Genomic DNA, 22,423 nt, shown 5'->3' on the forward strand with positions numbered 1-22,423 from the left:
CCTTGGTTTGGGGAGCTTATGGGTAATAGCCTTCCCTGAAGCATTTATAAGATGGAACTTGCTTTCTGTCTGGTAACGTGGCATGAAATCATAGTGAAGAGGTCTTATACATCACCTAGCTCAGTTTTCTAATTTCGTAGGTAATGAAACTGAAGTAGAATGGATTTCAGTATCTTTCCCTGTGTCATTCCATGGGATTGACTATAGACGTGGCACCAGAACGCAGACCTCCTAATTTCTAATTCTGGGATTTTTTTTCACCACATCACACTGTTTCATTCCTTGTTTCATCCACTCACCCATCTGCTACATACATCTTAGTGCTTACTGTTTGCTAATCATTGTGCCAGGTAGAAGGTTGTACCAGGGGCTTATTACTTCATCACTTAGAATGTGTTACTTTCTTAGATATTCTTCAGTGAAAATATTTGAAATGCTTCCATTTTAGGGAAACAATGACATACCATCCAACTTGAATTTGTTTTAATAAATATATGTATTTGATCAATAGGTATATATTTTGGAACCTTATTCAGAGAAGTCACATTGAAGGAAAAGATTCCACTTTCCGATGTTTGGACAAGCTCATCGGGCAGTCTTCCAAATGATGTTCTGACTGATTTCTTACTGATGCAGATGTTGACCAGCATTGTAATCTAACCTGACATCAGCAGGCATATCTGTTCAGTGAACTGTAATAGATACTCAACTATAATGTTTTCTAATTAACGTGAATCCTAGAAATGATATAATGGGTCATTCTTTTTCATTCCTCATTGAATGTTGTGATTAATTATTGATCAGATATGAATGTTTCAAACATTTTATTTCAAATTGACTATAACATTAAACTTAAAAAATTGACTTTAGCATTTTTCAGTTGATTTAAAGTAATTCTTCATAATCTTTAATGCAGACATCTTCTATATTTGGTATTAATGAATCTAGTACCACAGATTAATTTAGTGTCTATTATTATTAGTTAGCCTGTGATTCTGTGGAAAAGTCACTGGCAATTACATTGTCATAATTTATTAAATAGTACTAAGGAAAAGAAAATATCTAATCCAATCCAATTTTTTTCCAGTATTAGGAAGAATTATTTCATAAAGCAAAAAGTCACAAAATGAGCAAAGTTCCAACATGTCTTTGTTGTTTCACTGTTCTTTGTTAAAGAAAACAATAGGCAAAATTCATAGAAGAATAGGTATAAGATATGAACAAACATTTTGCTAAAGATGTATAGCAAAGGCACGTCTGAAAAATGCTCAGCATGAATCCTTAGGGAACTGTAATTAAAACAACAGTGAGAGGGCTTCCCTGGTGGCGCAGTGGTTGAGAGCCCGCCTGCTCATGCAGGAGCCACGGGTTCGTGCCCCGGTCCGGGAAGATCCCACATGCCGCGGAGCGGCTGGGCCCGTGAGCCATGGCCGCTGAGCCTGCGCGTCCGGAGCCTGTGTTCCGCAAGGGGAGACGCCACAACAGTGAGAGGCCCGCGTACCGCAGAAAAACAAAAAAACAAAAAAAATAGTGAGATAGCATGACAAACTTACAACAGGGGTTAAAATTAAGAACAGTTGACCAATCTGTGAACCTTTAGGTTTCTTGAGTTTTGATGCCAGTCAAATCATCTCATAAAGATATAAAAGATGCTGTATATTTGTACATCTTAAAATTTGCCATATTGTGCTATTACTTTTGTTAGTAGGAATATCATTCATGTTTTTTAAAAAAATTAGTTTCCATGTCTAGGACTAATTCCAATAGAAATGGTGAATGAAGCTAAGCTTATCTTCAGGATTATTCCATTTCCTTCATTATCTTACCCTTACTCAGTCTTTCTTTACCTACAGAGTGCATACTCTTTCTCTATCTCTCTGGGATTCCTCTAATACTAGACTAATGTTGGTATCATATTTCCAGATCAATCCATAATTGTGGTCTAGAGTTGTGTGTTGACAAAGATCTCAGGGTTACAGCTCCGATCAGTGGGAAAGACTGCCATGATCAGATGGTGATATCTGTCCTGTGACCATGTCACCAGTGTATTTGGTGTATCTATTTAACATCTTGACAGCTAACTAATCTGAAAAAGAAAACTCTATTAATGTACTGAGAATGGTCGACTGCCAGCTTTTCATTCCTCTTCCCGTTACCATAGCTTGTGTATAGTTTAACAGTGACCTTCTGAAGACTATACGACCTATTTGTTTTTAATGCAGTTTTAGCTAGTGCTGGGAAATTGCATTTCCCCCAGTCATGCCACTTTGAGAAAAATCTGCTTCTTGGTCCTCTAGATTTTAGCTTAGGTATTATATCGACCAAGAATATTTTTTATGTGGTACCTGAATGCACTTAGAACGTTCCAATATTTTTTTCTTTGGGATTTAATGTCTTCTATGGTGTTTATTTAATTATTCTGAATGCTTATGATTTTACCCTTTCTGAATGCTCCAGCATTATGTCTTCCTTTTGGTTATTTTACTGTTGATGTGTAAACAATATATTTAATCATTATTCTTAAGAAACTAATGCTGACAAACAGTTGAATATCTTGGTTTGGTGTTTCCTCTCGTTTATAAAAGGCTGGAATGGTACCATGGAAGTATCAGTGATATTATGACATTTCTTAGATTCAGTCATCAACTAACTGAGGAAAAAAAAAAGGCATGTTGATATTAAAGTTAATTTATGTGAAAAGTGCTTTAGAACATCAAAGCACTCTCTAGATTTACTAATATTATTAAAATATCTACAGGTGATATTTATTCAAGTAACTGAGATTTCTTAAAAGTCTCTATGTCTTGCTTTAGAGACTAAAATGAGATCGGGGAAAGGAAGTCAGTGGCCTTTGTGACGGGATGGGGTCTGGTTCATCCTTGTTTCCGTCCTGAGATATATGGGGAGATTTTCATTTTAGATATTTTACTATTTATGAGTTTGAATTTGTACAGTGAGATTAATGTCGTCTTCATGCCTACTTACAAAACATCCATTTTTCAGCCCATAGATCAAGAAGTAATTTTGACATTCAAGTCTTATTATTTAAGAAATAGTTTGTAAGGCTATAGCTGTCATAGATAATGGTTCCTCTGATGGATCTGGGCAAAGTAAATTAAAAACCTTCTGGAAAGAATTCACCATTTTTGATGCCATTAAGGACGTTTGTGATTCATAGGAAAAGGTCAAAATAGAACATTAAAGAGTTTAAAAGAAGTTGATTTCAACCCTCATGGATGACTTATGAGGAGTTGCTTCTTTTGGATGATCAAAGAAAGTGGTTTCTTGAGCTGGTCTTCACTCCTGGTGAAGATGCTGTGAAGATTGTTGAAATGACAACAAAGGATTTAGAATATGATAGAAATTTATTTGATAAAGCAGAGGCAGGTTTTGAGAGGACTGACTACAATTTTGAAAAAGTTCTACTGTGGATAAAATGCTATCAAACAGCATTGCATGCTGCAGAGAAATTGTTTGTGAGAGGAAGAGTCAATCAATGGGGCAAACTTCATTGTTGTCTTATTTTAAGAAATTGCTGAGCTACCCCAGCCTTCAGCATCCACCACCCTGGTCAGTCAGCAGCCATCAGCATGGAGGCGAGACCCTCCACCAGCAAAAAACAAAACAACAAAAAAACTTGCTGAAGGTTCAGATGGTTAGCAATTTTTAGCAATGAAGTATTTTTAGTTGTTATGTACATTGTGTTTTTTTAGACATAATATTGCACACTTAATGAACTACAGGATAGTGTGAACATAACTTTTATATGCCTGGGGAAACCAAAAAATTCATGTGGGATATTTACTTTATTGTGGTGGTCTGGAACCGAACCCACAATATCTCCGAGGTGTGCCTGTAGTAGAAAGATAGAATGATGGAAAAAAAAAAAAGATTCTTTAAGACATTGAACTGGTTTGAGCCACTCTGCATATTGTGTTAGCCCTTATACAGAATTAGGTCCTGTTTGTGTATTGAGTTTTTGAAGGTTGGAGTGGTGAAAGGGAGGAAGAGGTGTAAAGGTATATGCCCATGAGCTTTCACATGATACCAGACAGACAGTGAACAAGCTGGGTGTGTTTTTACTGTGCAATGAGATACCCCTCTGTGGTTTAGAAAGACTGCCTTTTTCAGCATCTAGTCTCCTAAATTTGAATCAGATATTCATTCATTTATTCACTCATGAAATATTTGCTGAATGCAGATCTTGGGCCAGGCACTGGGCTAGGCATTAGGTATACTGTGAGGTCATTGCCTCCAGGGAGATTCTATTCTACTGGAGTGACCCAGAAAATAAACAAGTCATCCAAACTATTATATGCAAAAATTGAGAAAAACATTAAGGAATACACAGGGAGCTATGATGGAGAAGAATGTTACCGAGAGATGGGAGTGGGCCCAGAGACCATGAAAAGGGGATCTGAAGAATATGGAACCAACGATACAAAGAGCTGGGACCGTGTGGGTAGCTCTGAGTTTGGCATGATCCAGGAATGGAGATCTGGACAGTGTGGCTGGAGGACTGGGGAGGGGAAGGACATGAAATGGGAGAGGTTGGCAGGGGCCATATCACGCAGGGGTTCCTAAGTTATGGCCAGGACCTTGGAGTGTGTGCAACAGTAAGGGAAGCCATACTAGGTTTTAAGCAAAGAGTGACTTGACCTATTTGATCTATGCTTTGAGAAGATCCCTCTGACTGCTGTGGAAAAAATGGCTTGGAGAGGCATCTAAAGAGGAAGTGGAGAACTGTTAAGACAGTCCAACAGTGGAAATGGCCGTGTGGATAGGCAGAACTGAACACAATTCCAAATTCATTTTTAACTCAGCAGTCGGAAAAATGTGGAGAAATGAATGTTTCAGAGCACACTTTTCAGTTTCTATTCCTTGTTGTGTCTCCTCCTCTTCAAATACCTAAAACTTGTTGTGCCTTTCTAATTAATGCTTTTTTGTTTTCCAGATTTTGGTTCTAAGAGAAATTCCCTTATTATGGTTATAGTTCACATAGTAATAAGTAAAGTACATTTTTTATGAGATTGTCATTTATGTAGTTGCCATTTTTGTGGGTGAAATGGGTTGAGTACTGGCTGATTCATATGGTTCAACCTAGCAGATTCAGAATTTGACTATTCTCATGGAAACATTTGTGTACTGTCAATGTGGTCTACAGTAAGAGAAATAGTCTCCTTTTCTATGTATAAATAAATGGAGGGTCCAGCTGGCATTGCAGCGATGAAAGACGCATTATGGCTATCTTCAGTCCTTAGACACATAGCGCACCCTCTCTGGATAATCCAGGATAAAGGGGGAAATGAAATGGCCACCTGATTGAAAAAGCCCACCTTTCCAATATAGTCAGTCAAATGCTATTATCCTTTTATTACTCTGTAATTTTGAGGGCAAGTTCAGTGAATAACTGTAGAGGCTATTAAGAGCTGTCATGGAAAATTTATCTGTCTTTAAATGGAAGGTAGAAGCATTACTGCAGGAACAACACTGCTTCAAGGTAGATAATTCTCCTCTTTGAGCCCTTTAAAACGCTGTTTATTGTTTCCTACGACATCTCCCCAGACTGTTCTAACACTCGTAATTGTGATCCTGCCTTTTTTTCCTCTTGTCAGGAATAAAATTTATGGAAGAAGCATGGCCCACGGGAACCAATCCTGTTTTGTGTTAGTTTCATGTGAGTGTCTACACTAATAGCACACAATGAAGGTCAGTAGTAACCTACAGAAAACATGATTAACTCCACCCAGCTCCCTAAAGGGTAGCAGTTCCAGAAAGGGCCTCTGCCGTCCTCTACTCTTTAGTCTTATCCTGGGCCTCTGAGGGTAAAACTGTGGCTAGTGGAGGCCATCATAATGATAGAAAGAACTGAATATTTTAGAACATCACTGTTTTATTTTTCTCTGGCTGCTGTGCAAACCTGGTGTCTTAAAACAACAGAAATTTATGCTCTCGCAGTTCTGGGTGCCAAAAGTTCAAAATCAAGGTGTCTGCATGGCCACGCTCCCCTCCCAAGGCTCTAGGGGAGAATCCCTCCTTGTTTCTTCCAGCTTATGGTGGCCCCAGGCATTGTTTGGCATGTGACTGTATCAGTTCACTCTCTGCCTCTGTCTTCACATGTCTTTTTGCCCTGAGTCTCAGTGTGTCCTTTTCTGTTTCTCATATGAACATTCTGATTGGATCTAGCGTTCTCCCAAATCCAGCATTCGCTCAGCTTCATACTCAATTTCATTTGCAAAAACGCTACTTCCAAATAAGGTCACATGCTGAGGTTTCTGGCGGATCTGAACTGGAGGGACACCCTTCCTACCCACTATAGTCACCAACTCAGAACACAGACATGCTAGCTGGCAGTTTTATTTTCTCATCCCAATTTTATCAACTTTCATCAACAATAAGAATAATGTATGCTTTCCCTCCAAGAATAAAATAAAGAGAATTAATTCATAGGATCGTCAGAAGATCAAATTGCCAAAAATCTCTACACATTTTTAGTAAGAGAGTAGAATTCAACAAGGAAGTATTTTCTTCTAATTGTAAAATGTTAAAAAATTTGTTCAATTGAACTCCTGTAAAGGAGACTTTGAAAGAAATTCATTTCCAAATATGATTCGCATTTACGACTTTTTTCATTTAACTGGGCTTGGAGTATTGGTTCTTGGATGTAGAATTAGGTTGTAGGTTTGAGGAATGCTTGCCGTTTATGTATTTATATAAAGTTCTAGTCTTTCAGTTCTATTTATTACCAGTTATTGTTCAGTCTCAGTTCTGGTAATCATAGTCCTAGAACTCTGCGAGATTCCCATCCATCCATCGTATTATGCGGTCTGCATCAAAACAGCCCTTTGGAGTAGGTATCATTGCCCCTGTTTTACAGATGATGGAACTGAAGGGTCAGTGACTTGCCCAAGGATATACAGGGTGTCTGCAAAAGAACTGGTTTTCTAATCCAGGTCTGTCGGCTTTTCACCACTGCCTGATGCTTCCCTCGCTTCCCTCAAGAATGTCAACCGTGAGTTTCGGAGGAGGTTGGTATGTTTATCTGCTGTTAACCCAGTGTCACCTGGAGCCTATGTTCCTGCACCTGAGGCGTCTTGCTGGATTCAGTGTGCCCTTCCAGCTCACTCAGGAACAGGGCTTCAGTTCTATCATATAGGAGTCACGTTGTTTATCCAGACTCCTGGCTGGCAGCTTCAAGTACTAGCAGCTGATACTGAGTGAGGGGCAGAGATTTTTTTGTTTTTTGCCTTTACGACATCTTTCCCTTTTCATCTTCTTCCAGAAACAGGGTGAATAGAGCATATCGCCAAGCTTGGTGTGTTTGCCAGGTTGGAAGGTGGCCTCGCACTCGGATCACGTGTCCTGGGGGCTGCCTTCCTGACCGCCGTAAGGAGCACAGCCTCCTCCTGCCGTCCCCATCCCTCCTGTCTGCTGATTCTACTCCATTTCTCCCCATAGCACTTATCACTGCTTCATACATTTTATATGTTTATTCCTTTATTTTCTGCCCATCACTAGACTGTAAGCTTCATGAGAACGAGAACTTTGTCTTTTTCACTACTGTGTCTTCAGTATGTTGAAAAGAGCTCGGCACAAATGCTCCCAGACTGTGTGATTGAGTGAGTGAGTGAATGAGCATGCCCTGTCACCGTGATTAAACTACTGATTCATACCTACTTGTCTTCTTCCTTTGCTGGTTTTGAGGAAATTATAGGACTTCACTGAGCCCTAAGCCCTGGTAAAATGTTGGTATTAAAATATCTATTGGGCAGCAGTATTCTCACTTGATCTAATGATGTGGGGTGAAGGTTATGATTACTTCTGGGTGGGATTCAACAAGAGAGCTGAAAAAATAAAAATCCTAGAGCAGAATAGTAGGAAGGTAAATATGCTGAGTGGGTAAATATGCTGGAAACAGTAATGGTTAGACATAAATATATGCTGCTTGTAGTAAATATATGTATGTTGCCATTTATATATATATATATATCACATACTATACATAGTATATGTACATGTTTTTAAAACATATATATCTTTAAATTTCTTATTTTCCCTTTCATTAGAGGAAAATCAGCACAGAATAGTGTTAAATTATTTATGTATTTATACATGTCTACTATCAGAAAAAACCAATGGGGAAAAAATGTTAGATCCATTAAATAAAGTCCAGGCTGGGAATAGTCATTTAAATTTAATTATTGATTCCTACAAAATATGAATCTGCAATGATTTTACTGGGAAAAAGACCAAAAAAGGAATGATGACTCTTGCTTGCTTTTACCATTAGTGGTTTTCAAGAGTCTGGGAGGTTGTGTAATTCTAGTGGGAGACGAACATCATGTAGGAGATTCAGGCATTTCTTTTCTCTACCAAGTGCCTGAGTCTCTTGGTAAGTGTTGGGTTAACTTGAAGGAGAGACTGGGAGGTGATGAACAGAGGGGAGAAATAGGACTTATTTGGCTGAAGAGAAGAAAGAGGAGGTAGAAGAGGAAAATTCTATTTTTTTCTTGTTCCCTTGAGTGGAAGGCTTGGCTTTCCAAGTTGCCTTCCTTACAGGACTGAGTGGAGATTATTGATAACCAGTTCTGAGAGCAGTAATAGAGAAGGAGGGTCAAAGCACGGGGTGTGGCGGATGGGAGAGAAAGAAGACATTTACGTAGAGCTCAGCTCTGCTGTCTGTGCTGCTGGTGAATTTCTATTCCATTACGACTTCCTCCTTTTCAGTAAAGGAACTTATAGAGACAATGAAAAAGGTAATAGAGCCATCAATAAGTATGTTCTGGAAACCCAGCTGAGGTGCTAAAGTAGTTCCTGAGGCTTAGAGAACACATCAAAATGGATCAAGTTCACTGCCTTTCAGGGCAGTCTGGCAAGGAGTGGAAAGAGACTGGCAGTGTGTCCGAGCACAGCTCCAGGAACTTTGTGTGTGACCTTCATCCCTTCACATTTCTAGATGGGGCGGGGGGAGGCTCTGCTAAGCCATTATGTATTAATTTTTCTTCGGAATATTAATTCTTTGCTCTCTGGTAATGCTATGTGTTCAAAATATGTTCTTTAAAACTAACGTTTTATCAGCTTACATGCAGAGTGTTTTTTGTGTGCCTTTCTTTGATTACTGAGATGTTTTTCCCTTAAGTTAGGGATACTCTCTTTGTCCTCTTCTCATGCCTGTTGCATATTCACCAACACTCAGGTCACACAATTTTTATTTACTGTTGTCATATAAACTCTGTGGAAAGTCGCTAGAACATCACACTTGTCTTGGTCTCCTTGGGTTCGGTCTTGTGATCCCTTAAGTTTAAACTGTCTCATTTCTTCTGGGTGAGGCATCTGCTTTATTTTGGGTGATGTGTTTGGTAACTGAGGAAGAACTTTTACCAACTTTTCCATCATCAAGTTTATTATAATAATACAGGCAAAGCGTGTATTTTAGAGCAGTGCCCATATACCAGAAGGAAGTCATCATCTCAGTAGGGAGCAACATACTTTGGAAACCTGAGGAACATGCAGTGCTATTAAGAGAGGGACCATCGGCTCCTACAGCTCTAAAAACTGTCTTCTAAGCTGTGACTTTAGTATAAATTTAACTTGTCCTTTTTCAGGGACATAGTGGAAAGATTTTCCATGATACAGTTACAACCAGTGTCACTCCATGTAACGAATGTCTACCTACATCAGATTGATGGTGAGCCTTGAAGACAAATGCCAACTACCTTTGGTCACTGGAGAAAGACAGTATTTCTCAAGTGTGCTTTGGCTTTCAAAAATATAAATCCATTACTGGATTTTGCTCTCAGTCTTTCAGAGGAAACATTATTTTGTACAATACAGGTTTTTAATTTGATCTCAGTTTCAGATACAAAGATAAACATACATGCGTATGTATTTGTTTTTGTTAAAAAGAAAACATTTAAGGATAATTTAGTTTGCACCTCTTGTAGTCACTTTTTCTGAATTTCAACTTTTCATTTTACCACCCATTAGAGTGGGTTTTCACTTTTTGGGTTTCTTTTTCTTAGCTTTTAGGTTTAATGGCTTATGCTAAAAAGCACTGATGTTGCTACTGGCTAGCATGTTTCACTGGCTACACTCACTCTGGCAGATGAGTTATAGCAGATTCTTTAATAGATATATTTTTTTTCTTTTTTCCTATAGATGGACCCTCATAGTGTTTTGACAGTTAAAAAGGATGGGGGGTTATTGAGCGTCTAGTTTCTCAGCTGCTCAGCTGTATTCTTTGAGCTATATATCAGCAAAATTACCCACCTCTCTTACAGAAGGTGTTCTGTTGCCAGATGGTACTCTGCAGGAAAGAACTTCCTAGTTTTCTTAAATCAGGATTTACAGTAAAAGAGACTAGCACTCAGATATAGAAGACAGGTTTCTCTGGAAATCTTGGAGTCTCAAATATCCATCCTTTCTCTGTCTTCATTGCTTCCTTCCTATTCAATTAAGCTGATAACAAAATGTTGACACTGCTATTCAATAACTGAAGGGCACATTCGGAGCAATTTTCATTGTCCTGTCTGCCCGAGACCGACTGAAAGGTTCAGCTTCAATTGCACCATTAGCCCGCCAACTGCAGCCAATCGTTACCAATGATTTTTTGGTCACCCTAGTTTTTTTTTTTTACTTTATTGAGCTTATTCAGAAATAATGAAACTCCATCCGTCCTTTTCTTAAAAGTTATTTGCACAAAGTGCAGTGGCTGTTTCTTTTATAAACTCATCAGCATTGCCTTAAGGAGTGCCCTTAACTATCGATTTTCTGGTCTGGCTAATAGATCTCCTAATTCGCAGAAATACCCCAATGCAAGATTTTAACAATTGGAAAATTATGAAAGAAAGTCCCAGGGGCCTCCCAGCTTCTGCACAGACTGAGGGCTCAGCATCAATCTCACTGTTGCAAGTGGTGGAGTTAGTTGACCTGGGAGAGAAAAATACAAATTTAAATAAGTGGGCAGTGCTTCCTTATTTTCCAAATTCTGCAGCTGTTTCAAAGGAACATCTTCTTGCTTGGATTGAAAATGGCACTATTCTAGAACCATACTGAAATATTGTTTACGTGAAGTCTTTCAGTACTTAAACTCACAGGCACAAAACAGGGAAAACTAAAATCAAGTTTCACTAAACGCTTTTGGGAAGATATGTGTGATTAACTGTTACAGTCTTCCATGGCTTAAAATCTAAACCATTATATTTTAAGCAGAAGTTAACTGGTTTTCAAAGTTCAAAATTGCCTTGGCCCATGTTCTAATAGAGAAGTTTCTTGCAGATTAGCACATAAGCTTCTATGCTGCCTTATCACTTATTGTTAATTAAAACTTCGTTATAACTTTGTGACCCACTTGAGAACATTAAAATTGCCAGAGTATTACATGTTTTTGTAAACCAACAGGCAGTTTTGACATCCTCTAGAAGGGCTAGTTTGCTTGTGATTAATCCCAAAGCTTGAAAATATATATTCAAGATATTAAAAGTTGGATGCACAAGTAGGGACTTCGCTCTTTTTTCTCTCCTATTTTTGCCCATCCCCAGGTTCCCTCAATTTTCTACCTAGAATTTCTCATGCTCTCTCTCACTTAAAGATTTTCAGTACTTCCCATTGCCCCCAGGGGATGGCTTACAGACCCCATGACGTAATCCTGCCTGTGGAAACACTCTTTCCTAATTCATCTATATGCCATTTTCCATTTGGTAATCACTGAATGTTTCCAACCCACATTTATGCTATTGCTCGTGTCCTGAATGGACCCCCTTTCTCTAACCTTCCCAAATGTTGAAATTGCTCCCCCAAGAATTTGTGCAGAAGTTACCATCTTTATGAAGCTTTATCTCTACCTCTGACTTGGCTTCACCAGAAAATACTGGTTTCTCATTTATACTTGTAACTCTTGTAGAGCTCATGACATGTGCTCATCAGCATGCATTTACGTGCACGTCTTCCACAACGAACCATGAGTTTCTATAGAGAAGGGTCTCTGCCTTACCCGTTTTTGAATTCCTTATGTCTAGCTTTACACCTCACACACAGTAAATGCTCAATAAATGCTTATTGAGGGTATAGGACTGAAATGAACCTTGGAGATTATCTGGTTAATGTCTTTACTATTTTGTAAGTGAAACAAAAATGTGGCTCATAGACTTCATTTTGTTATTAGCTCAGTGTTATTGTCGGCACGCGATAGTTCCCCTTTTGTGTTATTGGTTTCCTGCTACTTAAAAATAATGCAAATTGAAAATTAATAAAAATATACTGGGTAGTGCTTTCTATTTTCAGCATACTTTTATCTTCTTCAAATTGGTGAGGTTGACAGGGTGGGAAGTATTTCCCCCATATTACAGATGTAGGACAAAAGGCTTAAGTGAATCAATCAAGATGGTGGGTGGAAATGCAAGCACTTGAATTAGGGCCTGTCTGATTCTAACCCTTCATGGGTCCTTCAGTCATCACTGGAAGTTGAATGATGACCCTAGCCTTGTTTCTCTATGTGGCATTAGGCAATTTCATGGGTCTTGTTGGAAAAGCATTAAGTTTTACTTATTTTCCTCGCTGAAAGTAGAGAGTTGTGTGTTGGACTATTCCTGGAAAAAAATGCCTTGGGGAGAATTTATCCTCAGTGGTTTAGAGCAGGAAACTCAGACTTCAGACCCTGCCTTACATCCTGGGGGTAGAAATTAGGTGGAAGTGAATTTGACCCTTGCGCATTTCCAGAGCAAAACACACAATGATAAAGGCCACCTGAAGTTGTTGTTTTTTTTAATTTTTATTTTTGGTTATAAAATGTGATACATGTTTATTGCAGCCATTTTAGAAAACTTAGAAAAATACAAAGAACAAAATTTAAAATGTCCCTAATTTATCACCAGGAATCTGCTATTAACATCTTAATATAACTGTAAACTCTGGAACTAGGCTGCTTGGTTTTAAATCCTGGTTCTGCAACTTACTAGTTTAAGGACAATGGAAAAGTTACCTTACCTTCTGAGGTCTGAGTATACTTATTTACAAAATGGGAATAATAATATTGCTTATGTCAGAAGGTTCTTATGATCATTAAGTGAATTTATAGCTTAAAGAACTTAAAATAGTTCTTGATATACTCAAGTAGTATGTACTCACCTAATTTAACTATTATTATATCTCCAGTCATTTATTTAACAAAAGTCTGGAACATAACACTGGTGTAACTTTTTACCCTACATTTTCCACTTAATATATCATAAACATTCTTGACACTCACTTAAATATTCTTTTAGAACTTGAATTTATTAATTACGTTACAGCATTGTTCTTTCCTATCATAATTGGTCTAACCAGTTCCTAATTATTTGTTTCTAATCCTTGACTATTGTAAATTACACTTTGATATACAGTTATGTTATATATTGTTGTGGGTAGCCCTGATAATTTCCTTGGGATAGATTCCTAGTAGGAGAATGAATGGTTCAAGAGAGTATAATTCTTTAAAATTTTTTGAGTTATTTACCTTAAAAAAGGTAGTTTATTGAGATATAATTTACATATCATACAATTCACACAATTAAAGTGTATAATTCAGTGGTAACTAATACCACTGAATTGTACACTTAAAAATTCTTAAAATGGTAAATATTATATTATCTATATATTATATTATTTTAAAAATTATGGTAAAATATAGATAATATATACCATTTTAAGAATTTTTAAGTGTATAATTCAGTGGTATAAATTATATTCATGAAGTTATGCAGCCATCACTGCTATTTCCAAAACTTTTTCATTACCTCAAACTTTAATCATTAAACAGTAGCTCTCATTCCCTTCTTCCCTCAGACCCTGGTTACCTCTAATCTACCTTCTGTTTGTATGAATTTACTTGTTCTAGCTATTTCACATAAATGGAATTGTAAGGTATTTGTCCTTTTGTGTCTGTCTTATTTCATTTAACAGGATGCTTTCAAGGTTCACGTTGTAGCGTTTATCAGAACTTCTTTCTTGTTTATAGCTGAATAATATTCCATTGTATGTTTATACCATATTTTGTTTATCCATTCATGTGTTGATAGACATTTGGTTTGTTCCTACCTTTTGGCTGTTTTGAATAATGCTGCAATGAAAATAGACATTAAGCTATCTGTTCAACTCCCTGCATTCAGTTCTTCTGGGTATATACCTATATGGGACTGCTAGGTCATATGGTAATTCTATCTTTAGCTTTTGGAAGAACCACCAAACTATTTCCACAGCAGCGCCACCATTTTACATTTCCGCCAGCAATGGGTGAGTGTTTCAATTTCTCCACACTAAGGGCAATGCTTGCTATTCCCCCCCAACCGCCCTTTTTCTTTTGTTTGTTTTTTTTTTCTTTTTTTTTGCTTATAGCTATCTAGAATGTGTGAAGTGGTATCTCACTGTGGTTTTTATTTACATTTCAGTAATGATTAATGATGCTGGACATCTTTCAAGTGCTTATTCACCATTTGGATATGTTCTTTGGAGAAATGTCTATTCAAGTCCTCTGCCCATTTTTAAACTAGGTTGTTTATCTTTTTGTTGTTTGAATTACTTGCCTTTTAAGGGATGATTTTCTAAATTTGTGCTTGTAAATATTTACCATAGAAGAGATATTTTTAGGCTCCTTAGATTTTGTATTTGCAATCTCTTTTGGTAGTAGAATAACGGTTCATTAAGGTCCTTCCTTCATATAAAGAACACGGTTATGTGCCAGGGACTGTGTTAGGTTTGTGCTGGGCACAAACATATGTGTCTTGCTTTTGAGGTGTCTTTTTTATTCGCATTGCTAGCTAGATATCCATGTTGTTTTTTTTCCTGCTCAGAAGCTATTTCTTTACCAAAAAGTCCTCCTCATCTTGGAAGCATGTCCTTTGCCAACTATAATTATATAGTATTTTGTGACCCTGTACAGAGTGTGAAATGTATATTCTTAGTGCATACTGACAGCGTTTCCCTAACACTGTACGATGCTGCTAAAGTATCTGAAAAGGATTATATGAAACCAAGGGAGAGTTTTAATACTTTGGATCCAATGTTGATTCTGTCAATAGTAAATTTGTTCTGGGTTTCCTTCTGGCTTGCTCTATTCCAATCCCCATTTCAGCACTTTGAAACTACATTGAGGCAATATTTTTCAATACACCTTGAATTAGTCCCAAAACACATCAGAGCATAGAGTGATATTGCAATAATATAACCAGAAGGAAAGATAATTTGTTGATAGAACCACCCACAAGAAAGACTGAGTCCACTGAAGCAAACACATGTATGTTCCTTTTACTTTGAAAAATCTCATCTGCAGTTCACCCCCATTAAGCTTTCTGGAGGGTTTTCCAGCTAGGAGTCAAATTTGGATCTGGTCTGGGCTGATTGCACCCTCGAGAGGGACGTAGGCTCAGAATGAGTAATGGTGATTTAGGAAGTGATGTGCTTTCTTTCCTAGTCTGCAAACTCCACTGGGCTTTCCCGAAACTAACTCTCCAACATCCTGTTTTTCTTCACTGTTGTCGTCTGACTGTAGCAAGGCAGGAACATTGAGGACAGAAAAGTTTGGGAGGTACCTAAAGTCCCCAATGTCTGATTCTGTCTGTGGGTCTGCACCCCATGCCCTGAGCTAGAGTAACAGTCAGGTGAGTTCAAGTTTGCTGTCAAGCAGGAAGTTGGGTCAGGGACTAGGCCGGCATGCAAGTGTGTGGAATTCGTGGGCGCAGTGTTAATGGCAGCTCACATGCACTGAGCCCTTCCTACAGGTCAAACCAGGCACTGTGCTAAATACTTGACTTGAATTCGCTTATTTAATTCTCCCATCAACTTCAAGAGGCAGACAGTTACTCTCTGCATTTTAAAGACATGGAGACTGTCAGAGTGAATAAGTGATGTTCCCAAGATCACGTGTATCCCAGGTGGTGGGGTTGGGATTCTGAACTGAGTATGTCTGCAAGCATAGCCTGGGCACTTGACCCTGTACTAAACAGTTCTCTCCAGAGTGAGTACTTTTCAGATACAGAGAACAACCTAGAGGTTACCAGTTGGGGGGGGGGGGGAGGGAGGAGGAGGGGCAGGGAGGGAGGGGGAGGGGTGGGGAGGGGCTATATAGAGGTGGGGGAGGAGGAGGTACAGACTATTGGGTATAAGATAAGCTACAAGGATTTATTGTATAAGATGGGGAATATAGCCAATATTTTGTAATGACTTTAAATGGAGTGTAACCTTTAAAAATTGTATTAAAAAATTTAAAAAATAAAATAGAAAAAAAAAGGGAGAGTGCTTTTGTCTATTGCCGTATCAGTTCCCACTGGCCACTGATGGTATTCCATGTTGATGATCTTTTTTTGATGTTGCAATAATTGCCTCAGGTGAGAAAGAGGAAAAGAAGCCTTTCTTCAATGGTGACCTTGACCCATTCCCTCTTCTGATGGCCTCCCCCCAGCACACGTGAGGCATTTCCCACCTGTCTACCCTGGCCTCTTGTTCTTCCTTCTCATCTCATGTGCGTGACTTTAGATGCTCAAGAGGAATATCTTTGGTGATGCTTGTTTTGATGGGAAACATGCAAGCGGTAGACACTGGGAATGAGCCTTACAAACTACTTCTCTTCATCATTCTTGTTGCATTTTGTAATTTCATTTTTTATTGACCTGGGAAGTTGAGGACTGAAGGATGGAGCTCAGAGTTTGATATGTCTGGAATTAAGTAAGAGGGTGGGAGAGGGGCAAGCCTATAATTGGTGCAGGAAGAGGTTGGTTCCTGGTAGTAACTGAGAGAAGACCAACCACAACACAGCTCATCTCCTTCCCTGCTCTTTTTCTTCATAGCACTATTCCATGTCTAACTCAAGATAAATAGAATTTATTTATCTTTTATTTTTACTATCTTTTCCCATAGAATTTAAGCATTATGAGGGCAGAGATATTTCTCTGTTTAGTGTGTGTGTGTTTTATACTTTTACTGCTGTATCTCTGGTATGTAGAATAGCACCTGGCAAACAGTAGGTGCCCAATATTGTTCAAATCCAGGGGAATTGGCCCACAGTGAGTCCAGTGAACCAGAGAGAAAAGGGCATACGGTGGCAACGGAAGAGGGTGGAGTCTGGTTACGTGGGGTCACTTCAGGCCGTGCTCTGGATTTAGGATTTTATCCAAAGTGCAGTAGAAAACATTGCATTAAATGTGGAATGTGATGTCAATTACCATTTTTTCCCCAATAGGGAACTACCACAATTTCTCTTCGTAAGTTATGTTAGGTTGCAGTTAAAAAAAGCAATATTATTTCAAATGCTAGCATTTACTCTCTAACACAGTGGATTAGAACCCAGAGAGAGAGCGGTTAGAAAGGTTCTACTGTGAATCTCTACGTGTGTGGGAAAGAGCTGCAGAGAAATCAAGTTCTGGGTAATATTTTTGCCTCTTTTTCAATGAATGGCCTTTTTTTTTTAATGAAAGGCATGCCATTATGAGCTTTCAAAAAGCACTGGTGAGTTTACTGTGTGTGTATATTTGAAATGATTATGTGGTTCTAGTTATTTATTTATATACCTGCCCTTGGGTTAATACCCATTGACAAGAAACACTAGTCAAATAGAACAGGTTGTACCCTTATTTTGCACATGAATAAATTTACAATAAGGATGTGGGAAGGAAACTAGCATCTGAGCATCTACCATGTATCTGCGTATTTTGCGTATTCATCTCATTTAATCCTCACAAAAACCTTTGAGAAAGAGGCATTATTTCCCTTACTCAGACGAGATGATGAATCCCACACAGATTAACAAACACGTCCAGTCCCACCAGACAAGTGAAAGGAAGAGTCTGGATGCAAGGCCAGGTGTTCCTAAAATCCATGATCATAGTCGTTACATCTTCCAGCTTCTAGGGAATTTCAACCACTTGCTGGAATAGCAGTGCTAATCAGCAGTGCAAGTATGTCTGAAACCTGGGTCTTCTGACTCCTGAGCCATTCCTGCTCTTTTCCACTGTAAGAGGATGCATTGGCTACCTCTTCTAATTAATTCTCCAAGTGCCCAGCCAACTTCACAAGCACCACGGCAAAGCACGAGGGAGCACCCAAAAGAGACATCGAGTGTGTTGAGCTCTCCAGTCCAGTTGTGCGGTGTGACCTTTCACCTTATTCTTAAAGACTGATTTTTTAATCTGTGAAAGGAGGGCCCTGGATGAGATATTCTCTGGGGTCCCTTTTATTGCTAGTCTTCAATGAAATACAAAGTTAATTGCATTTGATGCACAAAATGTATTAGGTCTGGGAAACCTCAGAGAAACTGGGCAGCCAAGTGGGTCTGAATTCAGGGCTATTTTCTCAGCACCACACTCTCCTGACTGTAGCCATCATGGGCCTGATTTCCATCTGGAAAGCTCTACATATCTAGAACATGGTATTGTCTTGTGGTCAATTAAAGTGCATGCAAAATGAGTCCTCCTCTGGATCTTTCTTGGGGGTCCCATGAAATTTACTCTATAAGAAGTAAATTGAAGCTTACTTATTGGACTCATTTTCCAACAAAAAAGAAATACAGAACTTGCTCGCTTCCTACCCTGTGTCTTCCCAGATGATCTGACTGGGCTTTGGAAATTGTATACTTAGGAATATATGTATCTTAAAAAATAAGCAATTGCTTTGAGATAATGTTTTTTCAAGGCATTTGGAGCCTTCTTTGATTTAGCTTAATCATGTTAATTGTTCTTTCTCTGTCTCTAAAGTCTGTCCTTTTCTGAGCTACATAGTTAACATGAGCTTTTCAGTTGAGAACAAATGTACGTTTAAAAACTTGCCCTTTTATTAAATAGACTTTTGTCTAAATATACCTTTCTTATTAGAGATTTTGATACGTTATAGAATAAAAATGCTTTTTGTCTCCATGGAATCATTTAGATGTTATGAAGTCATATTTGGGTGTGGTGGGAGAGAAGCATTTTTGGGGGCGGTGGCTGTGATTTCTCTTGTGAGCCAAGAGACAGGATTATTCCTGTTACCTCAAATGACAGCCTTGTGGTTCTAGACCGTCTCCATTTAGGCTTTTCTGCCCCTTTATGAAAATTAAGTTTTATTTTTGTTTTTGAATATTATTAACCTTAACAGACAGTAAAAAAAAAAAATGAAGACAAGTTCTGGGGTTTGATATATTTTGGGGGAGGGTTAGGAGGGGCAGAGGGTCTGAGAGAAAAAAGCAAGCAAAAGTTCAGCCATCAAGAAGGACTTACAATGTAGGAAGACTGAGGGCATGTCTCAGAAAAATCTGGATTAAGCTTTAACCCATTGTAATGGTCGTCATCAGAAAAAGTGTTCATTCTTCCCACTTTCCTAATTCCCTGCGTTGGTATAAGGTACGTTGTTCCTATTAATTTTTAAAATTAAATAACTTTAGAAGAGGCTCATTGAAAATAGAAATCAGCATTTTACTATCTTTTGTGTAGAAAGGCAGATTTTGGGTAGATTGCATGTGTAATTGGCTTCCTTAATCACGTTTTTTAATCAGCCCGATTTTCTGCTGGGCATATTTGTGATCACTACAGTGATTAGTCATTTGCAGGAAAAATTTGGGGATTCACTAATATCTTTTGTCAGATATCTTTCTGATGGAGGTAATACAACTCCTCTTCCTTATGAAACTTTTCTATATGATAACAAAATTGGGTTCAGAATTGATTAGATTGCTGAAATTCAATAACTGTAATTATTAATTCATTTATTAATTTTTTAACCGCAGTAACATTTCTGACAGTCTTGGTTTCTTAAAAAAATTCAATTGCGTAGAAGATATAAAGCCCATTCTTGTTAATCACCTCATTTATTGAATACTTAAAGAAGAGAATAGCAAGACAAAGATGAAGCATAGGAAGTTCTTTAATGACAGGTGAAAATTAATGAATACTGAGAGAAGCCAGTGCTTCCACTTGATTTTTAGTGCGGGTATGAAGCAAATAAGCAAAAAAGAGAACCTAGCCAGAGATGCACCTCAGTCTTTCCTATGTCCTGTCCGTACGTGTTCCAAGCTTCTTTTTTTCCAAAACCCAGTGTGTGTCTCTGTCTCCTGGCATGTGCCATTTTAATTGGGGAAGGTGAGATATTGAGCCGAGCCGAGGCACCGTCAGGGTGAACACAAGGTATGGGGATCAAAAATGTATCAGGGCTTCTCTGGTGGCGCAGTGGTTGAGAGTCCGCCTGCAGATGCAGGGGACGTGGGTTCGTGCCCCGGTCTGCGAAGATCCCACATGCTGCAGAGCGGCTGGGCCCGTGAGCCATGGCCGCTGAGCCTGTGCGTCCAGAGCCTGTGCTCTGCAACGGGAGAGGCCACAACAGTGAGAGGCCTGCGTATCGCAAAAAAAAAAAAAAAAAAAAGGATCAGATCCAGCTGTGTTCTGGCCATTGTTTTGAGGAAGTTGCAATACCAGAGTTTGCCACTAGCTTGCTTATGATATTAGACAAATCATTTCAGAGCTGGGTCCTTGGTTCTCTCATCTTCACGATGAAAGGTTTGGACCAGTATTTTCCAAGGTTCTTTCTAGACAGAGCATTCTCAGTTTCTACTGTACTCCTTTTCTTTTTATCCTCTTGGCCGTGAAATCTGTGTGTGGGTTCCCTTGAATAGAACTGAGAGTGCCAATCTAAGACTAGCCTGGAAACTTCCACCGAAAGGCTCCTTAATCTTAATAGGAAGAACCCTTTTGCTTCATAGGTGAGTAAGCTGATGACTGACAGAGTTAAGGGAGATATTGACCAGGGTCAAAAAATAGAGGCTTGTTATGTAAGTTATCTACTGCTATGAAACTTAGTGCCTTTTGAAACGTCACAGATTTACTATCTCCAGCAATGCTGTTGGACTGGCTACTTTATATGCAGCACCAGCTCAGAGTTCTAAGAAGGTGAAGACCTAAGTTGCAAAGGTTTTTGAAGCTTAGGTTCTGGGATTTGAATAGCGTCACTTCTCCTACATTCTACTGGTCAAAAGTCAAAGGACAGTCCAACTTTAAGGCTTGGGGAAATAAAGTTCATCTCTTGTTGGGAGGGGTGGCAAAGAATTTGTGGCCATATTTAATCTACCACACATACACTATCATTTCTTCCTCCAAGATCTGTGCCACACGATTAGTTAAGGCGCTTTTTTGGCCAAGTCATTATGCAGGCTTAAAATCCTTTTTAACACAGTGCTCCAGGCAGCCAGAACAAATCAATCATAACTGCCACAAGAAATGAAATGTATCTGCCATCTGGACTCTGCAGTGAGCTGTTGATGGGGTCTGGATGGGAAATTCAGAATTCCTGGCTTTCAGTGCAGGGTGTTTCTTTCTCCATCACTCTGTTTCCTCACTTTTGGTCAGTTCTTTCACATTTCTCAGGTTATATTTAAAAAGTTACTTATTTCTATCACTAAATTTTCTAAAAATGTGCATCCTTTGAGGTTTTGAACAATGCCATCATGTGTTATGTGTTTCTGAGATAGATTACGGCATAAACCACTGTTTTAAGTGTTATCAGTTTGGATACCACCTTAACCAATGATAAAACTTGGGTCAATTCAAATGATGACATCTGGATCAATAATGCAAAAATAGGGTATTATATGACTCTTGATGTGATACGATGAGAAAGTTACATCTGAGACCCCTGAGCATTCTTGCCAAATCTAGTAATTAAGAAACAGTCAGACAAATACAGATCATGAGATATTTCACAAAAGGGCTAGGCTAGTCTGAAATATTAAACAGGTGTCAATTTCATGAAAGATTTCCCTCCCCCACAAAAAAAAAATAGGTGAAGGATTGTGCGAGATTAAAGTCAATGAAAGAGACATGTAAAAATTGCAATTCATGATTCTATACTCCATTTGATTTTAAAAAGTTCTAAAAGATCTTATTGGGACAACTGAGGACTACATATTAGATAGTTTTTTTTTTTCAGTACACGGGCCTCTCACTGTTGTGGCCTCTCCCGTTGTGGAGCACAGGCTCCAGACGTGCAGGCTCAGCGGCCATGGCTCAAGGGCCCAGCCACTCCAAGGCATGTGGGATCTTCCCGGACCGGGGCACGAACCCATGTCCCCTGCATCGGCAGGCAGACTCTCAACCACTGCGCCACCAGGGAAGCCCTAGATAGTATTATTGTATCAATGTTACATTTTTTGTATGTTATAAATAGTTCAGCAGTTATGTAGGAGAACATCCCTATTGCTAAAGAAAAAGGATGATATATTTAGAGGGGAAGACTCAAGATATTTGCAGCTTATTTTCAAATGGGTCAACAAAAAATGAATATAATATATATACCTGTATATACACAGTGTATATATGCATATACATATATATATATATTTATTTAGCATTGAAGGAGAGAGAAAGCAAACATGGCAAAAATATTAATTGACAAATCTAGGTGATAGGTCCATATATCTTCATTGTACTTTTAA

General features: G+C 38.6%; 1 protein-coding gene across 5 annotated transcripts in view; it reads left to right on the plus strand.

The window, feature by feature from the left end:
* The window catches only part of GPC6 (glypican 6), a 1,079,647-nt gene that overhangs the window by 134,862 nt on the left and 922,362 nt on the right, over positions 1–22,423 (plus strand). Inside the window, exons 1-2 of one of the 5 annotated variants that reach the window (XM_079902539.1) lie at positions 5,306–5,677; positions 6,878–7,028. The exons of 3 other annotated variants lie outside the window; for them this stretch is intronic. In XM_079902539.1, coding sequence (XP_079758665.1) covers positions 6,980–7,028 — 49 coding nt within the window. In that variant the 5' untranslated portion in view covers positions 5,306–5,677; positions 6,878–6,979. Of the gene's footprint in view, positions 1–5,305; positions 5,678–6,877; positions 7,029–22,423 lie in introns of those variants that run through there. One more of the 5 variants, XM_079902540.1, reaches the window with a different exon arrangement.

Source organism: Stenella coeruleoalba (assembly GCF_951394435.1).
Source record: "Stenella coeruleoalba genome assembly, chromosome: 18".
In the NCBI taxonomy this organism is placed as follows: domain Eukaryota; kingdom Metazoa; phylum Chordata; class Mammalia; order Artiodactyla; family Delphinidae; genus Stenella; species Stenella coeruleoalba.